The 17,889-nt window shown below is 52.5% G+C and overlaps 1 protein-coding gene and 1 long non-coding RNA gene across 3 annotated transcripts; one reads left to right on the top strand and one right to left on the bottom strand.

The window, feature by feature from the left end:
- Positions 1–2,394: 2,394 nt before the first annotated feature.
- Positions 2,395–7,257, bottom strand: LOC308671055 (uncharacterized protein). Of its 2 annotated transcripts, none has more exons than XR_014027137.1 (4): positions 4,999–7,247; positions 4,225–4,637; positions 3,536–4,045; positions 2,395–3,174 (listed from the first exon to the last, which is right to left on the bottom strand). XR_014027137.1 is itself a non-coding variant. In XM_081333012.1 (4 exons), exons 1-3 carry the CDS (start codon positions 5,431–5,433, stop codon positions 4,269–4,271), a joined length of 723 nt encoding a protein of 240 aa, XP_081189138.1. In that variant the 5' UTR covers positions 5,434–7,257; the 3' UTR covers positions 2,395–3,174; positions 3,536–4,268. The 2 variants fall into 2 exon arrangements, 1 of the variants encoding a protein (XP_081189138.1); XM_081333012.1 differs by having other exon boundaries at positions 3,536–4,637; positions 4,999–5,243; positions 5,325–7,257.
- Positions 7,258–14,116: 6,859 nt separating this feature from the next.
- On the top strand, positions 14,117–16,842 carry LOC308671056. The gene is made up of 2 exons (XR_014027138.1): positions 14,117–14,907; positions 16,137–16,842. It is a non-coding gene; the product is annotated as an uncharacterized lncRNA (long non-coding RNA).
- Positions 16,843–17,889: the final 1,047 nt, after the last annotated feature.

The following is a 17,889-nucleotide window of genomic DNA, read 5'->3' as shown; positions in this document are numbered from 1 at the left end:
AAGAATTAAATAGCCCCAAAATAAATTAACTACACAGTTAAAAATTAAAACATTTTAAAAACCCATCGTCAATCCAGGTCAGCCTGATGGAAAAGGAAAGTTTTGAGGTCGCGGCGAAAGGACCGGAGGTCCGGGGCCATCCGAAGCTCAAGGGGGAGTTGGTTCCAAAGGGCTGGTGCTCCCACAGAGAATGCCCTCCCCCTGGGCGTCACCAGCCGACATTGTCTCGCCGACGGCACCCTGAGGAGGCCCTCTCTGTGTGAGCGCACTGGGCGATGGGAAGTTGTCCCCGGCAGCAGACCGTCCTGCAAATATCCTGGGCCTAAGCCACGTAGGGCTTTAAAGGTTGCTTCTGCATTTGCACACCTGTTTTTCAAGTCTACCTGTCTCCATTAACTCCCAACCTCTTCTCGGCTGTGGAGGTTGAGGGCCTACTTGGGATACGATGGGGCAGCCTCTTCCCGGCTGTGGAGGTGGATCTCTTGGGACTGTGCTTGGGAGCTGCTCTTTGGGCGAGCTGCCAAGATAATGTTCGAAATAGGAATGAAGCAGAAAAGCAAAGAAGGCAGTCTGGTAGCAAAAAGTAGCAAAGGTTTATTGACGCATTTGCAAATACTGGTGCGCACGAGGTGGACCCAGATCAAAGCATGCAACAGGTTTTTTATACCCTTCTCCCCCCCCCCCCCCCGACGCTCATCACTGTCCTGGTTTCTCCTATTCCAAAGCTGGGAAATACAGCCTGGTTATATTCAGGATTTCCAGAGAAGATGCTGCTTCTGTTCCCTTTTTCTCGCTGTTGTGTCTGGACATCCATAGGACAGAGACTCAGAGGCGGTAGTAGGTTAATCCTTCTTTATTGAATAAAACATGGTAGGACTGCTTTCCTCCCAGGTACCCTCTATATATGACGTCTCCCATCCCCTGGAGTCAGCCAACCCGATCTACTAATTCTCCCGCCAACCCAGTGTCTTCAAGTTCCCGCCGGACAGGTTGACCAATCAGGTCCCCTGGCTGCTGCCCCCAGGTGGACAGGTGACCTACATAACACCCGCCATGGCAGTTTTTGGAGATTCAGAACGGGAGCTTCAAAACGGGAGGAGGGAACCTATTCCTGGGCTCGCTAGCTCCTCTCTTGAGTTTGATGTATGTGAGCTGCCAAAAGAAGGAAGGGGGGAAAAAATAGAGGGGAAAGCACATGCCAAGAAGCCCCTTGCCCTCCTTAGGAAGTAAAGAAATTCTAAAGAGTAGGACTGCACCTGAAATTATATTCCCAACATTAGTATGTCCGTGCAGGTACAGATCTTGTTATTGACTGAAAGTCTTAAGGTTTTTAACAAACAGGCTTGTTTGGACGGGAAGATTCAGCTTCCTTATTTACGCTTGGCTAAGCTTTGCCATTCCTCCTCTTCTCCGGCCTCCAAGGTGACCGTGGAGGTGGATTTCCATTTACCGGCTCAAGGACCCGGCTGACAGTCTCCTGACGGTCTCCGTCATCCCGAGAACTGTGGTCAGTACTCAACTCATCATCCCTGAAGCCCAGGTCTTCGTTTGAGGGCAGAGCGATAGTTATTTTTTCGGTATCTTATTTTTTTTTTCTTTCTCGAAACGGACCACGCAAGGGAGGGAGAAATATGTACGTACATACATAATTATCCTAAAAATTTGAGTCCCAGGTATATTCATATTATTAAGCTGCTAAAACCACTGGTTTCCGGGACGAGAAAATTTTTATTAAATACTAAGCTTTCGTCAAACCACTCTTGACGTCCTCAGAGCGTGAGCTAGTGTCTCGAAGTGCTTCTTAGAGCTCTTTGGATGTTAACGATCTAGTCATAGGTCTACTCCCCCCCCCCCCCCGCTCTCCCATAATTAATTGTATTTATCCCTGTTTGGCTGCGCTGGCTGGCATCCGCTTCCATTTTGCCGTTCTTCATACATGTCTAAAGCAAAGCGAATGAAAGAGGGAAAGGTGGGATTCCTGTGGGGTGCCAACTAATAATACGGGCATCCAACTGAAGCACGGGCCCCATTGCTCTGAGGCGGTAGGACCAGCCCCTTCTGCCCCACTGCCTGCCAGAAGTCGGAGGAGCTGGCAGTACAAGCTTCTGTCTACATATTTGCAAACCCCAGGAAGCCACAATGCCTCCCACCCCAGCGGTGCCAGTTGCCTCAAGGTGTCAGCATTGGGACACAGCCCTCAGCTCATGAGTTTTATCCCATTTAAAAAGTGTTATTTAAGTGATTACTGTGCATTGAGGTGTGTCGTTTATTTTGCATGAACAAACCAGGCCTTTTTTTTCTACCTTTGTCTCCTCTTACTGCCGTAAATGTAAGAGGATGAATGTAGTGTCTGGACATCCATAGGACAAAGACTCAGAGGCGGTAGTAGGTTATTCCTTCTTTATTGAATACAACATGGCAGGACTGCCGCCTTCCTCCCAGGTACCCTCTTATAGCCGGTTCCCATCCCCTGGAGCCAGCCAACCCGATCTCCTAATTCTCCCGCCAGACAGGTATCACCCAACCCAGTGTCTTCCAGTTCCCGCCGGACAGGTTGACCAATCAGGTCCCCTGGCTGCTGCCCCCGGGTGGACAGGTGACCTACATAACAATGAAGATAGAAATTGAAATAAATACAAATGTTTTTGGTAGGCAACGGCCCCTCCCATTCGCTGCCCTGAGAAAGAGAGCCTTGGTTTTCTGGGGGAGATGCTGCTTCTCTTACTTTTTCCTCCCAACGTCTTCCTGGAATATAATGTACCTTCTGGTTCGCCTTCCTTACTTTTACAACAACCTTCTTTAGTCTTACAACAACCCATCTTCTTCGTGGTTAAGAAGAAGTGTAATGGCTGGAGCCGTGAAGGGCTGGTGGACAGCGAGTGACAGCAAAGCTTCCAATAGGCTGAAGGGAGCTGCCCACCGCAGGAGGGAATCTGAGCTGTGATGGGTCGCTAGGAGAGGGAAGGGGGAGGTTCCTTGTTTCCTGCCTTTTTTTCCCCTCTGTGGGCCCTGTAGGCTGGGAGACAAGGCCAATAGTTTGATCTGGATTTTATGGGTCCCCTTCTGCTGCTGGCCGGGCACCCCAATTTTTGAGACAGGTTTCAGCTTCAAAACAGGAGGAGGGAACCTCTTCCTTGGCTTGCTAGCTCCTCTCTTGAGTTTGATGTGTGTGAGCTGCGAAAAGAAGAAAAGAAAAAATAATAGAACGGTTGGGAAGGAAGCTGGGTATCTTGCATAGGGGGTCTCCTCGGGTTTACACATAACCTCCCTAAATAAATTTGTTGGGTAGGGACAAGGAAAAGGGAACTTCAGCTTCGCATGTTTCTCCAGCCTCTCCATTAGGAAGGGGGCTGGATTTCAGCAGGGGAATGCCTGCTTTAGGCGGGAATGAAAAAGCAAAACACACAGGATTTATTTTTTTAAAAAAATGGACTAAGATAGGGGATGATAGTAGTAATTTAATTTAATTTGGGAAAACCAAGGTACTTTCAATTGCTATATTCAGGGTTTCTGGGGGAGATGCTGCTTTTCTTACTTTTTCCTTCCAACGTCTTCCCGGCGGCTTTGAAGGTTGCGGGCCTCTTCTCATCAGAGGTCGAGGGGATCCCTTCTTGGGGTTGGTAGTTCTTCTCTTCATGTGTGAGAACCATTTCCGTGAAAGGGCCCATCCTAGATTCGGCTTTATCTGGATTTTATGGGTCCCCTTCTGCGGCTGCTGGCCGGGCAGAGACCAGGCTGTTGCCCTGGCTCTCTAACCTGCAGCCTTCCCGGGCGCCATTCTTGAAATAGGAACAGGAATATAATATACCTTCTGGTTCTCTTTCTTTGCTTTTAAAGCGGCCCATCCTTTTTCGTGATTAAGATATTTAAAATTATGTAGCGGCTGGAACAGTGAAGGGTTGGACAATGAGTAACAGCACACACTTCCCTTTTCCTCGCAACCTCTTCCCGATGCTTTTTGAGACTGAGGTTCCAGCTTCAAAACAGGCGGAAGGAACCTCTTCCTCGGCTTGCTAGCTCCTCTCTTGAGTTTGATGTGTGTGAGCTGCGAAAAGGAAGAAGAGAAAAAATAATAGAACGGCTGGGAAGGAAGCTGGGTATCTTGCATAGGGGGTCCCCTTCATTGGCTGCTGGCCGGGACAGAGACCAGGCTGCTGCCCTGGCACTCTAACCCACGGCCTTCCCAGGCGCCATTCTTGAAATAGGAACAGGAATATAATGTACCTTCTGGTTCGCCTTCCTTACTTTTACAACAAACTTCTTTAGTCTTACAACAACCCATCTTCTTCGTGGTTAAGAAGAAGTGTAATGGCTGGAGCCGTGAAGGGCTGGTGGACAGCGAGTGACAGCAAAGCTTCCAATAGGCTGAAGGGAGCTGCCCACCGCAGGAGGGAATCTGAGCTGTGATGGGTCGCTAGGAGAGGGAAGGGGGAGGTTCCTTGTTTCCTGCCTTTTTTTCCCCTCTGTGGGCCCTGTAGGCTGGGAGACAAGGCCAATAGTTTGATCTGGATTTTATGGGTCCCCTTCTGCTGCTGGCCGGGCACCCCAATTTTTGAGACAGGTTTCAGCTTCAAAACAGGAGGAGGGAACCTCTTCCTTGGCTTGCTAGCTCCTCTCTTGAGTTTGATGTGTGTGAGCTGCGAAAAGAAGAAAAGAAAAAATAATAGAACGGTTGGGAAGGAAGCTGGGTATCTTGCATAGGGGGTCTCCTCGGGTTTACACATAACCCCCCTAAATAAATTTGTTGGGTAGGGACAAGGAAAAGGGAACTTCAGCTTCGCATGTTTCTCCAGCCTCTCCATTAGGAAGGGGGCTGGATTTCAGCAGGGGAATGCCTGCTTTAGGCGGGAATGAAAAAGCAAAACACACAGGATTTATTTTTTTAAAAAAATGGACTAAGATAGGGGATGATAGTAGTAATTTAATTTAATTTGGGAAAACCAAGGTACTTTCAATTGCTATATTCAGGGTTTCTGGGGGAGATGCTGCTTTTCTTACTTTTTCCTTCCAACGTCTTCCCGGCGGCTTTGAAGGTTGCGGGCCTCTTCTCATCAGAGGTCGAGGGGATCCCTTCTTGGGGTTGGTAGTTCTTCTCTTCATGTGTGAGAACCATTTCCGTGAAAGGGCCCATCCTAGATTCGGCTTTATCTGGATTTTATGGGTCCCCTTCTGCGGCTGCTGGCCGGGCAGAGACCAGGCTGCTGCCCTGGCTCTCTTAACCCGCAGCCTTCGCGGGCGCCATTCTTGAAATAGGAACAGGAATATAATATACCTTCTGTCAAGCCCCGCCGGCTTCCCATCTGACCGGGCCACGCCGTCCTCACCTGCTACGCCGCCGTCCTCGCCGACTCTGCCCCCTTCTGCCTCAACCGGGTCCAGCCGGTCTTCTGGGGCCGCTGCAGCCCGCCGCCGAACTCTGCTCCCTTCTGCCATCAACGGGGGCCGCTGGTTGTCCGGGCCCGCGGCAGCGCACCGCCGAACGGCTGACGGGCGCACCCGCGGCTCACCGACAGGGGCGGCATCAGGCGCCCTCCAGCCTGCTACCGGGTGCGCTTCCGCAGGAGGAACCCGCCGCCAAACAGCTGATGGGCGCGCTCACCGGCAAGGGTGGGGCCAGGCACCCACCAGTCTGCTACCGGGTGCGCCTGCGCAGGAGGAGCCTGCCGTCGAACAGCTGATGGGCGCGCCCGCGGCTCACCGACGAGTGCAGGGCCAGGCGCTCCCCAGCCAGCTACCGGGCGCGCCTGCGCAGTCCGGACCCCCGGAACCCGCAAGTGCTCCTAGGCAGCCGGAGCTGAAACACACACCAAAGCTGGAGCCAGACCAAGTGGAGGGCGGGGGAGAAGCAGCCAGAGGGACTAGCACAGACTGGATGTTGGCCATGCCTGCGGTGCCTCCCTCTCTTGTCAGCCGGGCGTTCGGCCGGACCAAGGGGGGAACGCACGGCCGAGGGAACGGGGGCCAGGGGGACATGGAGAAGGGGAGGAATGGGACTTACCTGGCGGATGGCCTGACAGGACGTGGCAATACACGCGATGGGAGGTGGGTGTGCACGGTGGTGGGTTGGGTCTTTATGGGGGAGTGTGCGGATGCCGGTTTGTTCTGACGGGGTGGGGTTAGGGTGGTGCTGCACAATAAAGTAAGCGTTGGGGCAGGACGCCATCACTGCTGACTTTTTCCACGGTTTTGTGCTAGTTGAATAAACCTTGTCACCCGTACCTTCGGTGTGTTCGTGATTCGTGGCTAAGGACGTCGTGACAGTAAGTCAGCGTTTAACTGGGATTCCTTCTGTCGTTACCTACGCTCTGGGCATGGCAGAGGATCCACAGGGGCTTGCTCTGGCAGCCGATGGGGAAGGGGCCGTGGGGGCTACAGCTGCAGCACCGCCTGACCCGGTTGTGGCGGAGGGGCCTCAACCAGTGGTACGGCCAAAGACCAATGGAGTTGTGTCCACGGCTGTTAGCAGCGAAGGCAGGGAGGAAGGGCCTCGGACTCGCAACGGGGAGTGGTGGTACAGTCCTGCGCTGTAGCACCTGGACTTGGCCCGTGGGGAGTCCCGCTCACGGGTCTCGGCGGCAGCCTGGAGAGAGCGGCGGCTGACGGAGGAAGAAGGCGAGGAGTGGAGTTACTCCACGGCTCCAGGAGCCTATACGTTGGACGTGTTGCGGGACCATTTTGGGGAGTTTGGGTATCAAGAACCCGCACCTTGGTCGCTTTTGGGTCCGAGTCAGGGAATGCGACAGTGGTCACTGCAGGGGCCGACGCCGGGCCAGCCCGGTTTCCGTCTGGCGAGCCTGAGGTTCCGCGGCCCGCCATCACAGCCGGTGGCTTCAGGGACTGTTCGAGCCGAACGACCAACCCCCGAGGCATCGGACCAGGCAGAGCCCGCCGGGTGCACAACGACAGCCGGGGCTCCCACCAGGCCATGGAGCGTCCAGTACTAGGCACCAGGTGCGAGGGGCCGCAGGGCCCAGGGCGGGTCCTGGGGCCCGGGGTTGTTCTGGGGCCCTCTGCCGGTAACGTACGATGGTCACCCTGACCGACTTGCCATGTTCCTAAGCCACACCATCCATCATTTAGACCAGTACGGTGCGGCCTACGCCTCCCAATGGGCCATGGTGGTGGCCATCACTGCGAGCCTGCAGGGAGAGGCCGCGGCGTGGGCGGCTGACCTGTACGGGGAGCACGCCCGTGAGCTAGCCCATGTTGGACTGTTCCTGGAAGCACTGCGAACGCAGTTCAAGGATGTGGCCCGTACCAATAGGGCTGAGGCGGAGGTGGTGGGGCTACGGCAACAAGGCAGGCCCGCGGTGGAGTATGTCGGCGAGTTTCGGCGTGTGGCTCGCAAGTTACGTTCCTAGCCGGAACGCCTGCTGGTGCACCACTTCCAGGCAGGGTTGGACGGCGCGCTACGTAGGGCGTGCGTGGTGTGCCCGAGTGACTGCTGGAGTGGTATCGTGTCGCTGTCGAACTCGACATTCGGCTGCGTGAGTGCAGGGAGAAGCCAGAGGGGGCGGTTGGGCCCCGCAGGGTCCCCGAGAAGTCGAAGGAGGACGACCAGAAGACCGTGACACCAACGGCAAAACCACCTGTGCCGCCCACAAGGCCAACCATCAGATGCTTCCGGTGTGATCAGCCGGGGCACCGTGTGGCCGAGTGCCCTTTGCCGGCGCCCTGTGTGGCCGCAGCCACCCCCCCTGGCAAGGGAGCTACGTCGCGGAAGTCGGTGGAACGCTCGAGAGCCGCTCACCAGATGGCAACCCTCATGGTGACACCAGCAACGGGGAAGGAGACACCCGGGGCCACCGACCCAAAACCCTACGAGAGCCAAGAGGAGGAGGAGGACCCCATGGTGAGTGACCCGGTGGTACCCTTCACGGTTCCGGTTGTGCTTGTCAACCCACGGACGGGTCGGAGGGAGGCCTACCCGGCCCTGATAGACTCAGGTAGTACCCAGTGCCTGCTCAGCCGGACGGTGGTTACCCGGTTGGGACTGGATGTGCGGCGACTACCGACCCCTCCGTTTTCAGCAGGTGGATGGGTCCATTCTGGGGGGGGCGGTAACCCATGTGACGAGCCCTATCCATCTGGAGATGGGGACCCATTAGGAGACGATGCGGTTTCTTGTTGTTCCGTCCATGACAGAAGCAGTGATCCCGGGGCTGACGTGGCTCGACAAGTGGTTTCCCACGATATGGTGGGAAGGGGGATGTCGACATCTGCGGTTGGGGACGGCCACAACCGCCACCGCACGCATATGTGGGTCCCGCTGGTCAGCCGGGGAGCGAGCAAGTCCAAGGGGCAGAAGGGGTGGTGGGAGCCCGCTTTCCACAGGTGTCCGCCGATCTGGCTGAGGTGTTTGACGAGAGGGAGTGTGACGCCTTGCCTCCCCACCGAGCAACGGACTGCGCCATCGAGCTTGAGCCGGGTGTCAAGCTGCCAAAGCCGCGCATGTATGCCCTGACACCCCGCAAGATGCAGGGATTGCGGCGTTATATCGATAAAAACCTCCCAAGGGGGTTCATCCATCCCGACCGGTCCAGGATAGCGGCGCCGATACTGTTTCAAGAAAAGAAGGATGGCACGCTTCGCCTGTGTGTCGACTTCCGTGGAGTCAACGCGGTCTGCGTGGAACATCTGTACGTATCCGCTCGCTGCCCCTCATGAAGGACCTCCTGGCACACCTATCGACAGGTCGCATCTTCACGAGATTGGATCTACGGGAGGCGTATTACCAGGTGAGAATCAGAGCCGGGGATGAATGGAAGACGGCGTTCAACTGTCCGTTGGGCAGCTTCCAGTTCCAGGTTATGCCGTTCGGGCTCCCGGGAGCCCCAGCTGTCTTTATGCAATTAATCAACCAGGTGCTTCAAAAGCACCTGTACCATGGGGTGCTGGTTTACCTGGACGACATCCTGATCTATTCTAAGACCATGGAGGAGCATGTTATCCTTGTGCGCCAGGTGCTACGGAAGCTGCTGGCCACCCGTCTCTACGTGAAACAAAGTGTAAGTTTCACAAGACAAGGTTGGATTACTTGGGGTACCGAGTGTCAGCAAGTGGCATAGAGATGGACCCTCAGAAAGTGGAAGCCGTGCAGCAGTGGCAAGCGCCACGGACACGACAGCTTCAAAGTTTCCTGGGGTTTGCGAACTTCTATCGTCAATTCATCCCGGGCTTTGCGGCAATAGCCCTGCCATTGACGGACCTGTTGCGTACACGGCAGACTGGGGAGAAGCCACGTCCAGGGCTGAAGTTGGCGTGGACCACCACGTGTCAACAGGCGTTCGAGTCCCTGAAGGCCTTGTTTGCTAAGGAACCGGTGTTGGCGCACCCCAATCCGGACCTACCGTACGTGGTCCAGGTCGACGCCAGCGACGTCGCGGTAGGGGCTGTATTATTGCAACGGAATGCAGAGGGCATACTCCAACCGTGTGCCTACTCGTCCAAGAAGCTGTCATCCGCAGAGCGTGCATGGGCGATTTGGGAAAAGGAGGCGTTCGCCATGCGCACGGCTCTAGAGACGTGGCGTCATCTGTTGGAGGGGGCCGCCCACCCCTTCGAGGTCTGGACGGACCATAAGAACCTAGAGGTCCTACAGTTGCCCAGAAAGCTGGCGCCTAAACACGTCAGATGGGCTCTCTTTTTCCGGCGGTTTAACTTCGCTCTGAAATACGTGCCGGGGGGACGGAACTTTCTTGCCCACGCGCTCTCGCGGCTCCCGCAGTACGACACCAAACGGGAGGCAGTGGTGCAAGAGCTCATCCCGCCAGGAGGTCCTACGGCCGCGAACCAGGTGGTCTGCCAGGTGGGGGACGATCTGTCCCGTGCCATGGGTGAAGCTCTGGCTACGGACGCCTGGCTGAAGGAGCACCCTGGCCTTCTCACTATGCGCAATGGCTTGGCCTGGCACGGGGATAAGCTATATGTGCCCCATGCTCTTCGCTCCACTATTCTGCACCGGTGTCACGACGCCAAACAGGCCGGCCACTTCGGCTTCCTCAAGACCCTGCACTTGGCACGGCGCCAATTCTGGTGGCCGTGCATAAAGACAGACGTGGAACAACACGTCCGGAGCTGTCACTTGTGTGCCACAGCAAAACCCCGTGTTGGGAAGCCGTTGGGACTATTACAGACAGTTTCGGACCCCGAACGACCATGGCAAGACATTGCCATGGACTTTATCGTCGGGTTGCCGGAAAGCAGGGGCCACACAGTGATCTGGACGGTCGTCAACCTCTTTTCCAGACAGGCACACTTCATCCCCTGTAAGGGCCTTCTGTCTGCCAAACGCTTGGCGTGGATGTTTTTGACACATGTCTATTGGCTACACGGAGTTCCCCGACGGATAATTTCAGATCGTGGGGTCCAGTTTACGGCACGGTTCTGGCGGGAGTTCCTGCAACACATCAGGTCTACCCAAGGCCTGAGATCTGGATACCACCCGAGCACCAATGGAGCCGCTGAGAGGGCGAACGCCACAGTGGAACGGCTCCTCAGGAGTTATGTGTCATACCAACAAACAGACTGGGTAGACTTCCTTGTGTTTGCTGAGGTCGCCCACAACAATGCCGTGCACAGCAGCACGGGCCTGACACCGTATCGGGTGGTGACGGGGTATGACTTGGTCCCTGTCCCTGAGTGCGGTCAAGGACTGGTAGCACCCACCGGGCCCTGGGAGTGGATGCGCCAACTAGAGGGTGTTTGGAAGATCGCCAAGGAGGCGATGGCAAAGGCCCAAGCAAGGGCAAAGGAGCAGGCGGACAGGAAGCGGAAACCTTATGAGACCCCCAGGGCCAGGGAGTGGGTATACCTGTCGACCAAGTACCTACAATTGCGGGTAGCGAGCAAGAAGTTGGCTCCCAAGTTCCTTGGCCCTTTCCAAGTTGTCCGGGTGATCAACCCCGTGACAGTGCAACTGCGATTGCCAAAGTTCTTAGGGAAGGTCCACCCAGTCTCCCACAGCAGCCTGCTGAGACCCGCCAGGGGGTTGACAGGAAAGGCGGGTGGAAATGCGCCGGGGCCTGTCCACGGGGACCAGTACGAAGTACAGGGAGTCCTCGATTCACGGGTACGGAGGGGACGACTACAGTACCTCGTGTTGTGGAAGGGGTACCCACTGTCGGACGCTTCCTGGGTGGATAGAGGGGATGTCCGGGCAGCTCGTCTGGTTGCGGCCTTCCACCATGCACATCCAAACAAGCCGGGGGGTGGGGGTGGGGACTCCGTGGCCGGAGCCCATGGACGTCCATCCTGTTGTCCTTCCTTTTAAGGTGGGCCTATGGTAGAGGAAACCGACTGTCAAGCCCCGCCAGCTTGCCATCCGACCGGGCCACGCCGTCCTCAACCGCTACGCCGCCGTCCTCGCCAACTCTGCTCCCCTCTGCCTCAACCGGGTCCCGCCGGTCTTCCGGGGCCGTGGCAGCCCGCCGCCGAACGGCTGATGGGCGCACCCGCGGCTCACCGACGGGTGGGGTCAGGCGCCCTCCAGCCTGCTACCGGGTGCGCCTGCGCAGGAGGAGCCTGCTGCCGAACAGCTGACGGGTACGCCTGCGGCTCACCGACGAGGGCGGGGCCAGGCGCTCCCCAGCCAGCTACCAGGCACGCCTGCGCAGTCCGGACCCCCGGCACCTGCAAGTGCTCCTAGGCAGCCGGAGCCGAAACACACACCAAAGCCGGACCAAGACCAAGCGGAGGGCGGGGGAGAAGCAGCCGGAGGGACTAGAACAGACTGGATGTTGGCCGTGCCTGCGGTGCCTCTCTCGTCAGCCGGGTGTTCGGCTGGACCAAGGGGGGAACGCACGGCCGAGGGAACGGGGGCCAGGGGGACATGGAGAAGGGGAGGAACGGGACTTACCTGGCGGATGGCCCGACAGGACGTGGCAACGCACGCGATGGGTGGTGGGTGTGCACGGTGGTGGGTGGGGTCTTTATGGGGGAGTGGGCGGATGCTGGTTTGTTCTTACGGGGTGGGGTTAGGGTGGTGCTGCACAATAAAGGAAGCGTTGGGGCAGGACGCCATCAACGCTGACTTTTTCCACGGTTTGTTTTGTGCGAGTTGAATAAACCTTGTCACCCGTACCTTCGGTGTGTTCGTGATTCGTGGCTAAGGACGTTGTGACACCTTCTAGTTCCTCTTCTTTACTTTGACAGCAATCCGTCTTTCTTTGTTGTTAAGATATTTAAAATGTAGCGGCTGGAGCAGTGCAGGGTTGGACAATGAGTAACAGCACACACTTCCCTTTTCCTTGCAACCTTTTCCCAATGGTTTTTGAGACTGAGGTTCCAGCTTCAAAACAGGAGGAGGGAACCTCTTCCTCGGCTTGCTAGCTCCTCTCTCGAGTTTGATGTGTGTGAGCTGCAAAAAGAAGAAGAGAAAAAATAATAGAACGGCTGGGAAGGAAGCTGGGTATCTTGCATAGGAGGTCTCCTCGGGTTTACATATAACCCCCCCCCCAAATAAATTTGTTGGGTCGGGACAAGGAAAAGGGAACTTCAGCTTCGCATGTTTCTCCAGCCTCTCCAGTAGGAAGGGGGCTGGATTTGGGCAGGGGAATGCCTGCTTTAGGCGGAAATGAAAAAGCAAAATATACAGGATTTTTTAAAAAATGGACTAAGATAGGGGACGATAGTAATTTAATTTAATTTGGGAAAACCAAGGTACTTTCAATTGTAAAAAAAGAAAAAAAAATCCTTAAAACAGGGGTCTTCAAACGCCCTTTGATGACTTGTGGACTTCAGCTCCCAGAATTCCTCAGCCAGGCACGCAATTCTGGGAGCTAAAGTCCACAAGTCATAAAAGGGCCACGTTTGAAGACCCCTGCCTTAAAAGAACTATTTTCTTGAGAACTTAAGTTGCTACTGAGTATATGAGTGTTTCTAGCTTTAAATTGAAAGAGTATTTTACTATCATTGTGGATGTGTGCTATTGTGTAGTGGTTTCTGGAACGCATGAAGGACGCCAGGCACAGGAGTACAGCATAACCGTCTTTATTAGGTGGTAGCTTGAGTGAGCAAAAGGTGTTACCTGAGCCCTACTTATACCTGGCCAGGTGTGCTCCCAGCCAATCAATTTAAACCTGGATTTCCCGCCGAAACGCTGCCCCTGGTCACGGCAGTTTCGGTGCAGCGCCACCTGGTGGTATCGGTTGAGCTGTTGTTAAATAGTGTTATCAACCCCATACATAACATGTGCATATTGTAATTTTATGTTTAAAGTAACAAAAATAAGCTGACTTAATTATGCTGTTTTGACGCTCTAGAAGAATAACCCGTAGAAAGCAATGTTCCTTTCTGTTTCTTCACTTTGCCTGTGTTTACTAGCCTCCAATTAAAAGCTGGAGGCCGAGAGGAAAACAAAGGGGGGGGAAGAGACTCTTGAATCCCTCTGCACTCTGTAGCCTATTCTGAGCTTTTTGCAACTGCTAAATATTTCTTCCCTCTAAATCTCTTTAATGAAAACTTAAGCTATGAGGAATAATCTTCCCACCTTGGCTTGCCTGGCCAGCAAGACCAGTGTGGAGAGATTTTTCCCCCCCTTTTTCTTTCTATAGGAAGTCAGCAACACACACCACCCCCCAAGAGAATGAAATACTTTGGGGAATATTAAAAAGAGGCAGGATAGCATATTTCCCCTAAAGGAGAAATGGAGAAAAAAAAATAACCTTAACAAAGAAAGCTGCCCCAGTCTTCCTGCTAGAGCACAGGTCGGCAACCCGCGGCTCCAGAGCCGCATGCGGCTCTTTGAGCCGTCCCATGCGACTCCCAGGCCTCCTCCCTCTGCCATGTTTTCTTTTGGGGGAAAAAAGTGGCACTAAAAAAACAATCAATTTAAACTTCTCACAAAAAAACTTGAAAAGTTTAAATTGATTGGTTGGTTTGTGGGACCGCCCACAAACCGTTTGTGGGCTATCCACAAACCTCTTTGTTTTTTTAACTGCACTTGGCAGAGTGGAGGAAGAGACGGGAGAACTAAAAGGTGAGTAGATCTGCTTCCTTCCCCCCCTTCCTTCTCGTCGCCGGGGCTAGCAGCCCTGGCGAGCAAGAAGGCGCGCTTTCCCCCCTTCCTTCTCCTTTAGGTCAGTCCTAAATTTCGACAGCTGATTTTCCTGCATTAAGTCCTGGTTAACTTACTGTTTTTCTTATTGCTTAATGCTAATTAAGAGGAAGAAACTGCAAACCCACAACCCAGGCAAAGCCTGTTTCCCAACTCGATTGCAAAGTGTATTTAAAAGTAACACGAGCCCCATTCTCTCTTCGTGTTTGTAAACTGCGTTATAAGAGATGAGCGAAATGTATGGATAAGCATAGCTGCCACCTTTACAGCCTTGATTTTCATAAGCGTATATGCTTGTAAGAAAGTTAATGATTTAAAAGGGGAGTTTGAGAAAGGAATGGTCAAGATGAAGGAAGGAAAAGCTTATAAGTAGTAAGCTTAAGAAATGTGATTCAGAATATCTGAAGCTAGCATATGTCGTTGTAGCGAAATGTAAGTGATTTTTGCATTTTAACTTGGATATATCCTTAATAATGCTTTTGGAACTACAAAATGAAAAGTAGGTGTTGCTAAATGTGTGCTAAGCTTGTTTTCTTTTTTCTCAAACCCAAGGGAAAAAAAGGGTAAACAAATTTGTGATGGGAGCCAGTTTGGTTTAAGCCACCAACCTAGAAAGTAAAAGAACGTGAGTTCAAGTCCTACCTTAGCCATGAAAGCGGGCTGGCTGACTTTGAGCAAGTTATTTTCTCTTAATCATAGGGAAAAGGCACATATTTGCTTTCCTGGCTGTTACTGCTTAATCTCTGTACTGTTCCCTAATCTGCTGTGCTGCCTTCTCAACAATCCCATCACAGGAATATTTCAGCATCGTTGACTCCATGTGGGCCAGTAAGAAAAAATAAAATGTAAAGGTGTGTGACCCGTATTTTAACTTGAAAAGAATCCTAAAATAGGTCACGTGGGCAGGTTTACTGGGTTTCATTTTTGTCCCTTCTGGAAAGGGTAAAAATGTACCCGCCCAACTTTGCAAGACCTTATTTTGAGTAATTATTAAGAATTGGGGAAATATTACAGACACCGTACACTTCAAGTAAAGGAACAGTTCAGCTCTTGCCTTGGAATACAGGTGAATGCAAATAGTCCTGCCTTATTATGGGGTGGCCCAAATTAGTTACAGCACTGATCTTTTTTTTTTTAAGTATTCTTTCTAACAGCTCATGGGTGGCCTGCTCACCACGGGAGTGGAAGCCACTTTGAAATTAAGCCGTCTTGAGCCTCAGTCAGTGGTTTGTTGATCCTCACCCAGTCTATGCCTAGCAAGAAAACCTTTCCGCAGGAGAGAAGGTTTGCACACCCGTGTGGAAAGTTAAGAACTTGCTTTCCGGCTGGTGGATATAATTGCAACCTACCGAAATAGATCTGGGGGGAAAAAGTGCCCAACAATGTCAGTACGGAGCCCGAATGGGCAACCAGGAACAGACTCGGCACTTACTAGCTGTAGATATTGATAAAAGGACACCCTCTCCTCACCCCCAAGAAAAGATATCCTGGCAAATACAGGAAGATCCTAATACAAACTAATCTGAATCAGTGATAACCTGAGCCTAAGTGAACAAACACTTCACAAACACTGGCCACAGGGAATGCAGAATGGGCTAACAGCAATTAAAATTGATAAGAATTAGAACAGAAGCACCAGGAGGTACACAACAATAGAGTCATTAACACTAGGTCCTCCCCCTGGAGCAGGTATTATTAACACCTTTTTGAGAAAGAAATTAACCGAACAATAGACCCTGACCAACAAATCAGAAAAGACCAATTCAAACTGACAAATTAGAAATGACAATTTTGGAAACCATAAGAACTCACACTTGGGGATCATTCTGCCTAGCTAGCTGGGGATTTACGCTAAATTGTCACTCAACCTTAAATCTCCTTGATTAAAACCTATCTTTCCGGTAGCTGGCTTCAGGTCCTATCTGTTCTCTCCTGCACTGCTTGTGAGACTCCTGTCCGGAAGAGCCCGGACGGGGGGGGGGGGGGGAATTCCTCCCAACAATATAAAGCAAGCGTTACAAGGAACCCCGGCTCCCCCACGGTAACGCTAACAATTGTCTTTTGACTCCATTGACTTCAGTAGGAGAAACCAGAGTCACTTCAGGAAGAGTTTTCCAAGCTACTGAAAATTTAAAATAGCGCTGGACTTGGGCTAGGCTTCACCAATCAAACGGACTGCACCTCTTCCTGCCGATTCCCCACAGATGCCAAGACCAGCTTCACCAGCAATAGAATCGATTGGATTTATACTGGGACTAATGGGGGGGGGGAAATATTCATCTGTATACTTGTAATTTTTTGACATGTTCTAATAGAAGCCGTTGTTATTAACGTGCCGTGTACCCGCAATGCATCTGGGCAAGACAAGGCCTTAAACTGACCCGCCCCCCTTCAAGTGAAACTCCAGGAAAACTCGCGGAAGACTGGGCGTGTCAGATTGTGAGGGTTGTCACTTGTTGGGAGAATCGGCCTTGTATTGACCCTTTCAAACTCTTTTCTTTCCTCCCGGAATAATTTCTCAATTCCATAGAAATTAGGATTGCACAGTTTAAAGCGCTCCATCGTTATTTCCCCTTTTGTATCCAGATATATTGTATTCTCTACGCTGTCTCCCTCCATCCCTTAAATTTTTAACAGAATTCACAAACGGTCTGAGAATCGGTGTCTCCAAGTTAATCAAATGAGCGGCTAACCCTAGAGAAATCGGCTGCCGTACCCCGTTTCTCTGCAGCCTGCCCCTACATGCAAACCGTTTTCCTTTTAAGGAATAAATATTTATTTCCTCACAGCTGTCTGGATCTCATTTTTATTTCTTCTTGGGCAACCCAGGCTGGAGTTGGAACCCCAGATCTAGGTAAATCATGGCAGATGTTAGTTTAGTCACACGGTTGTTAAGTGAAACTGGCTTCTCCATTGACTGCTTGCCAGAAGGTCACAAAAAGCGGTGATCTGGCCCCCGGGGCACCGCAACCGTCATAAATAGGAGTCAGTCGCCAAGCGTCTGAGTTTTGATTGTGTGACCACGGGGATGCTACAAAGGTGGCAAGTGTGAACCATGTTTCTAAGATGTTTCCGTTCCATTGTAACTGAACGGTCACTAAACCGTTGTTAGTTTAAGGGCAGGGGTCTTCAAACTTGGCCCTTTTGTGACTTGTGGACTTCAAGGAATTCTGGGAGTTCAAGTCCACAAGTCACAAAAGGGCCAAGTTTGAAGGGCTACTGGTCCTGTTTGGAAGGCAAGGGCGCCCCACATTTGAACGCAGGAGAAGCAACTGCAGCAGAAAGACTATTTATTTATTTATTTTAATTCCATTTATATCCCGCCCTTCTCCGAAGACTCAGGGCGGCTTACAAGCTTAGCAGTAGCCTTCATTCTATGTATATGCCTGCTTATTAGGGCTTTCACACACACCCCAAGCGGCATTATTACAAAGTCAGCTTAATTGCCCCCAACAATCTGGGTCCTCATTTTACCTACCTCGGAAGGATGGAAGGCTGAGTCAACCTTGAGCCTGGTGGGACTCGAACCTGCACTAATTGCAGGCAGCTGGTGTTACTTAAGGAGGCATTAGCCCACTGCTCCACCAAGACCTTCTCCTGCCAGAGCAGCCCAATGCTCTGGGCAGAACAGCCAGAATAAGTGAATCTATTTGTGCATTTTATTTATTTACTACATCTCACTCCTGCATCTCTGGCCGGATACCTTCAGGTTCCAGAAACTAACCACAAAGACGTCCACCCCAATTGTCATTACTGCCAGGGTTACCTGAGCACAATTAAGCCCAAAATTGCTGCTGCTAAGGCAGACGAGTGAGTTTTGCCCCGTTTTGCGA

The sequence above is a fragment of the Vipera berus genome (genome assembly GCF_964194415.1).
Source record: "Vipera berus genome assembly, chromosome: 7".
Lineage (NCBI taxonomy): Eukaryota > Metazoa > Chordata > Lepidosauria > Squamata > Viperidae > Vipera > Vipera berus.
Note: the sequence above shows the minus strand (reverse complement) of the source record. Positions and strands in the feature narration are given on the sequence as shown.

Bases quoted from the DNA above. Each gene is read 5' to 3' on its own strand.
- LOC308671055 (XM_081333012.1), bottom strand. From the start codon at position 5,433: ATGGCAGAAGGGAGCAGAGTTCGGCGGCGGGCTGCAGCGGCCCCAGAA. The intron at 5,244-5,324 runs GTGAGGACGGCG...TCCTATTTCAAG, and splicing joins CGAGGACGGCGGCGTAGCAG to AATGGCGCCCGCGAAGGCTG. The intron at 4,638-4,998 runs GTAAGAAAAGCA...TTCTTTTCGCAG, and splicing joins GAAGACGTTGGAAGGAAAAA to CTCACACACATCAAACTCAA.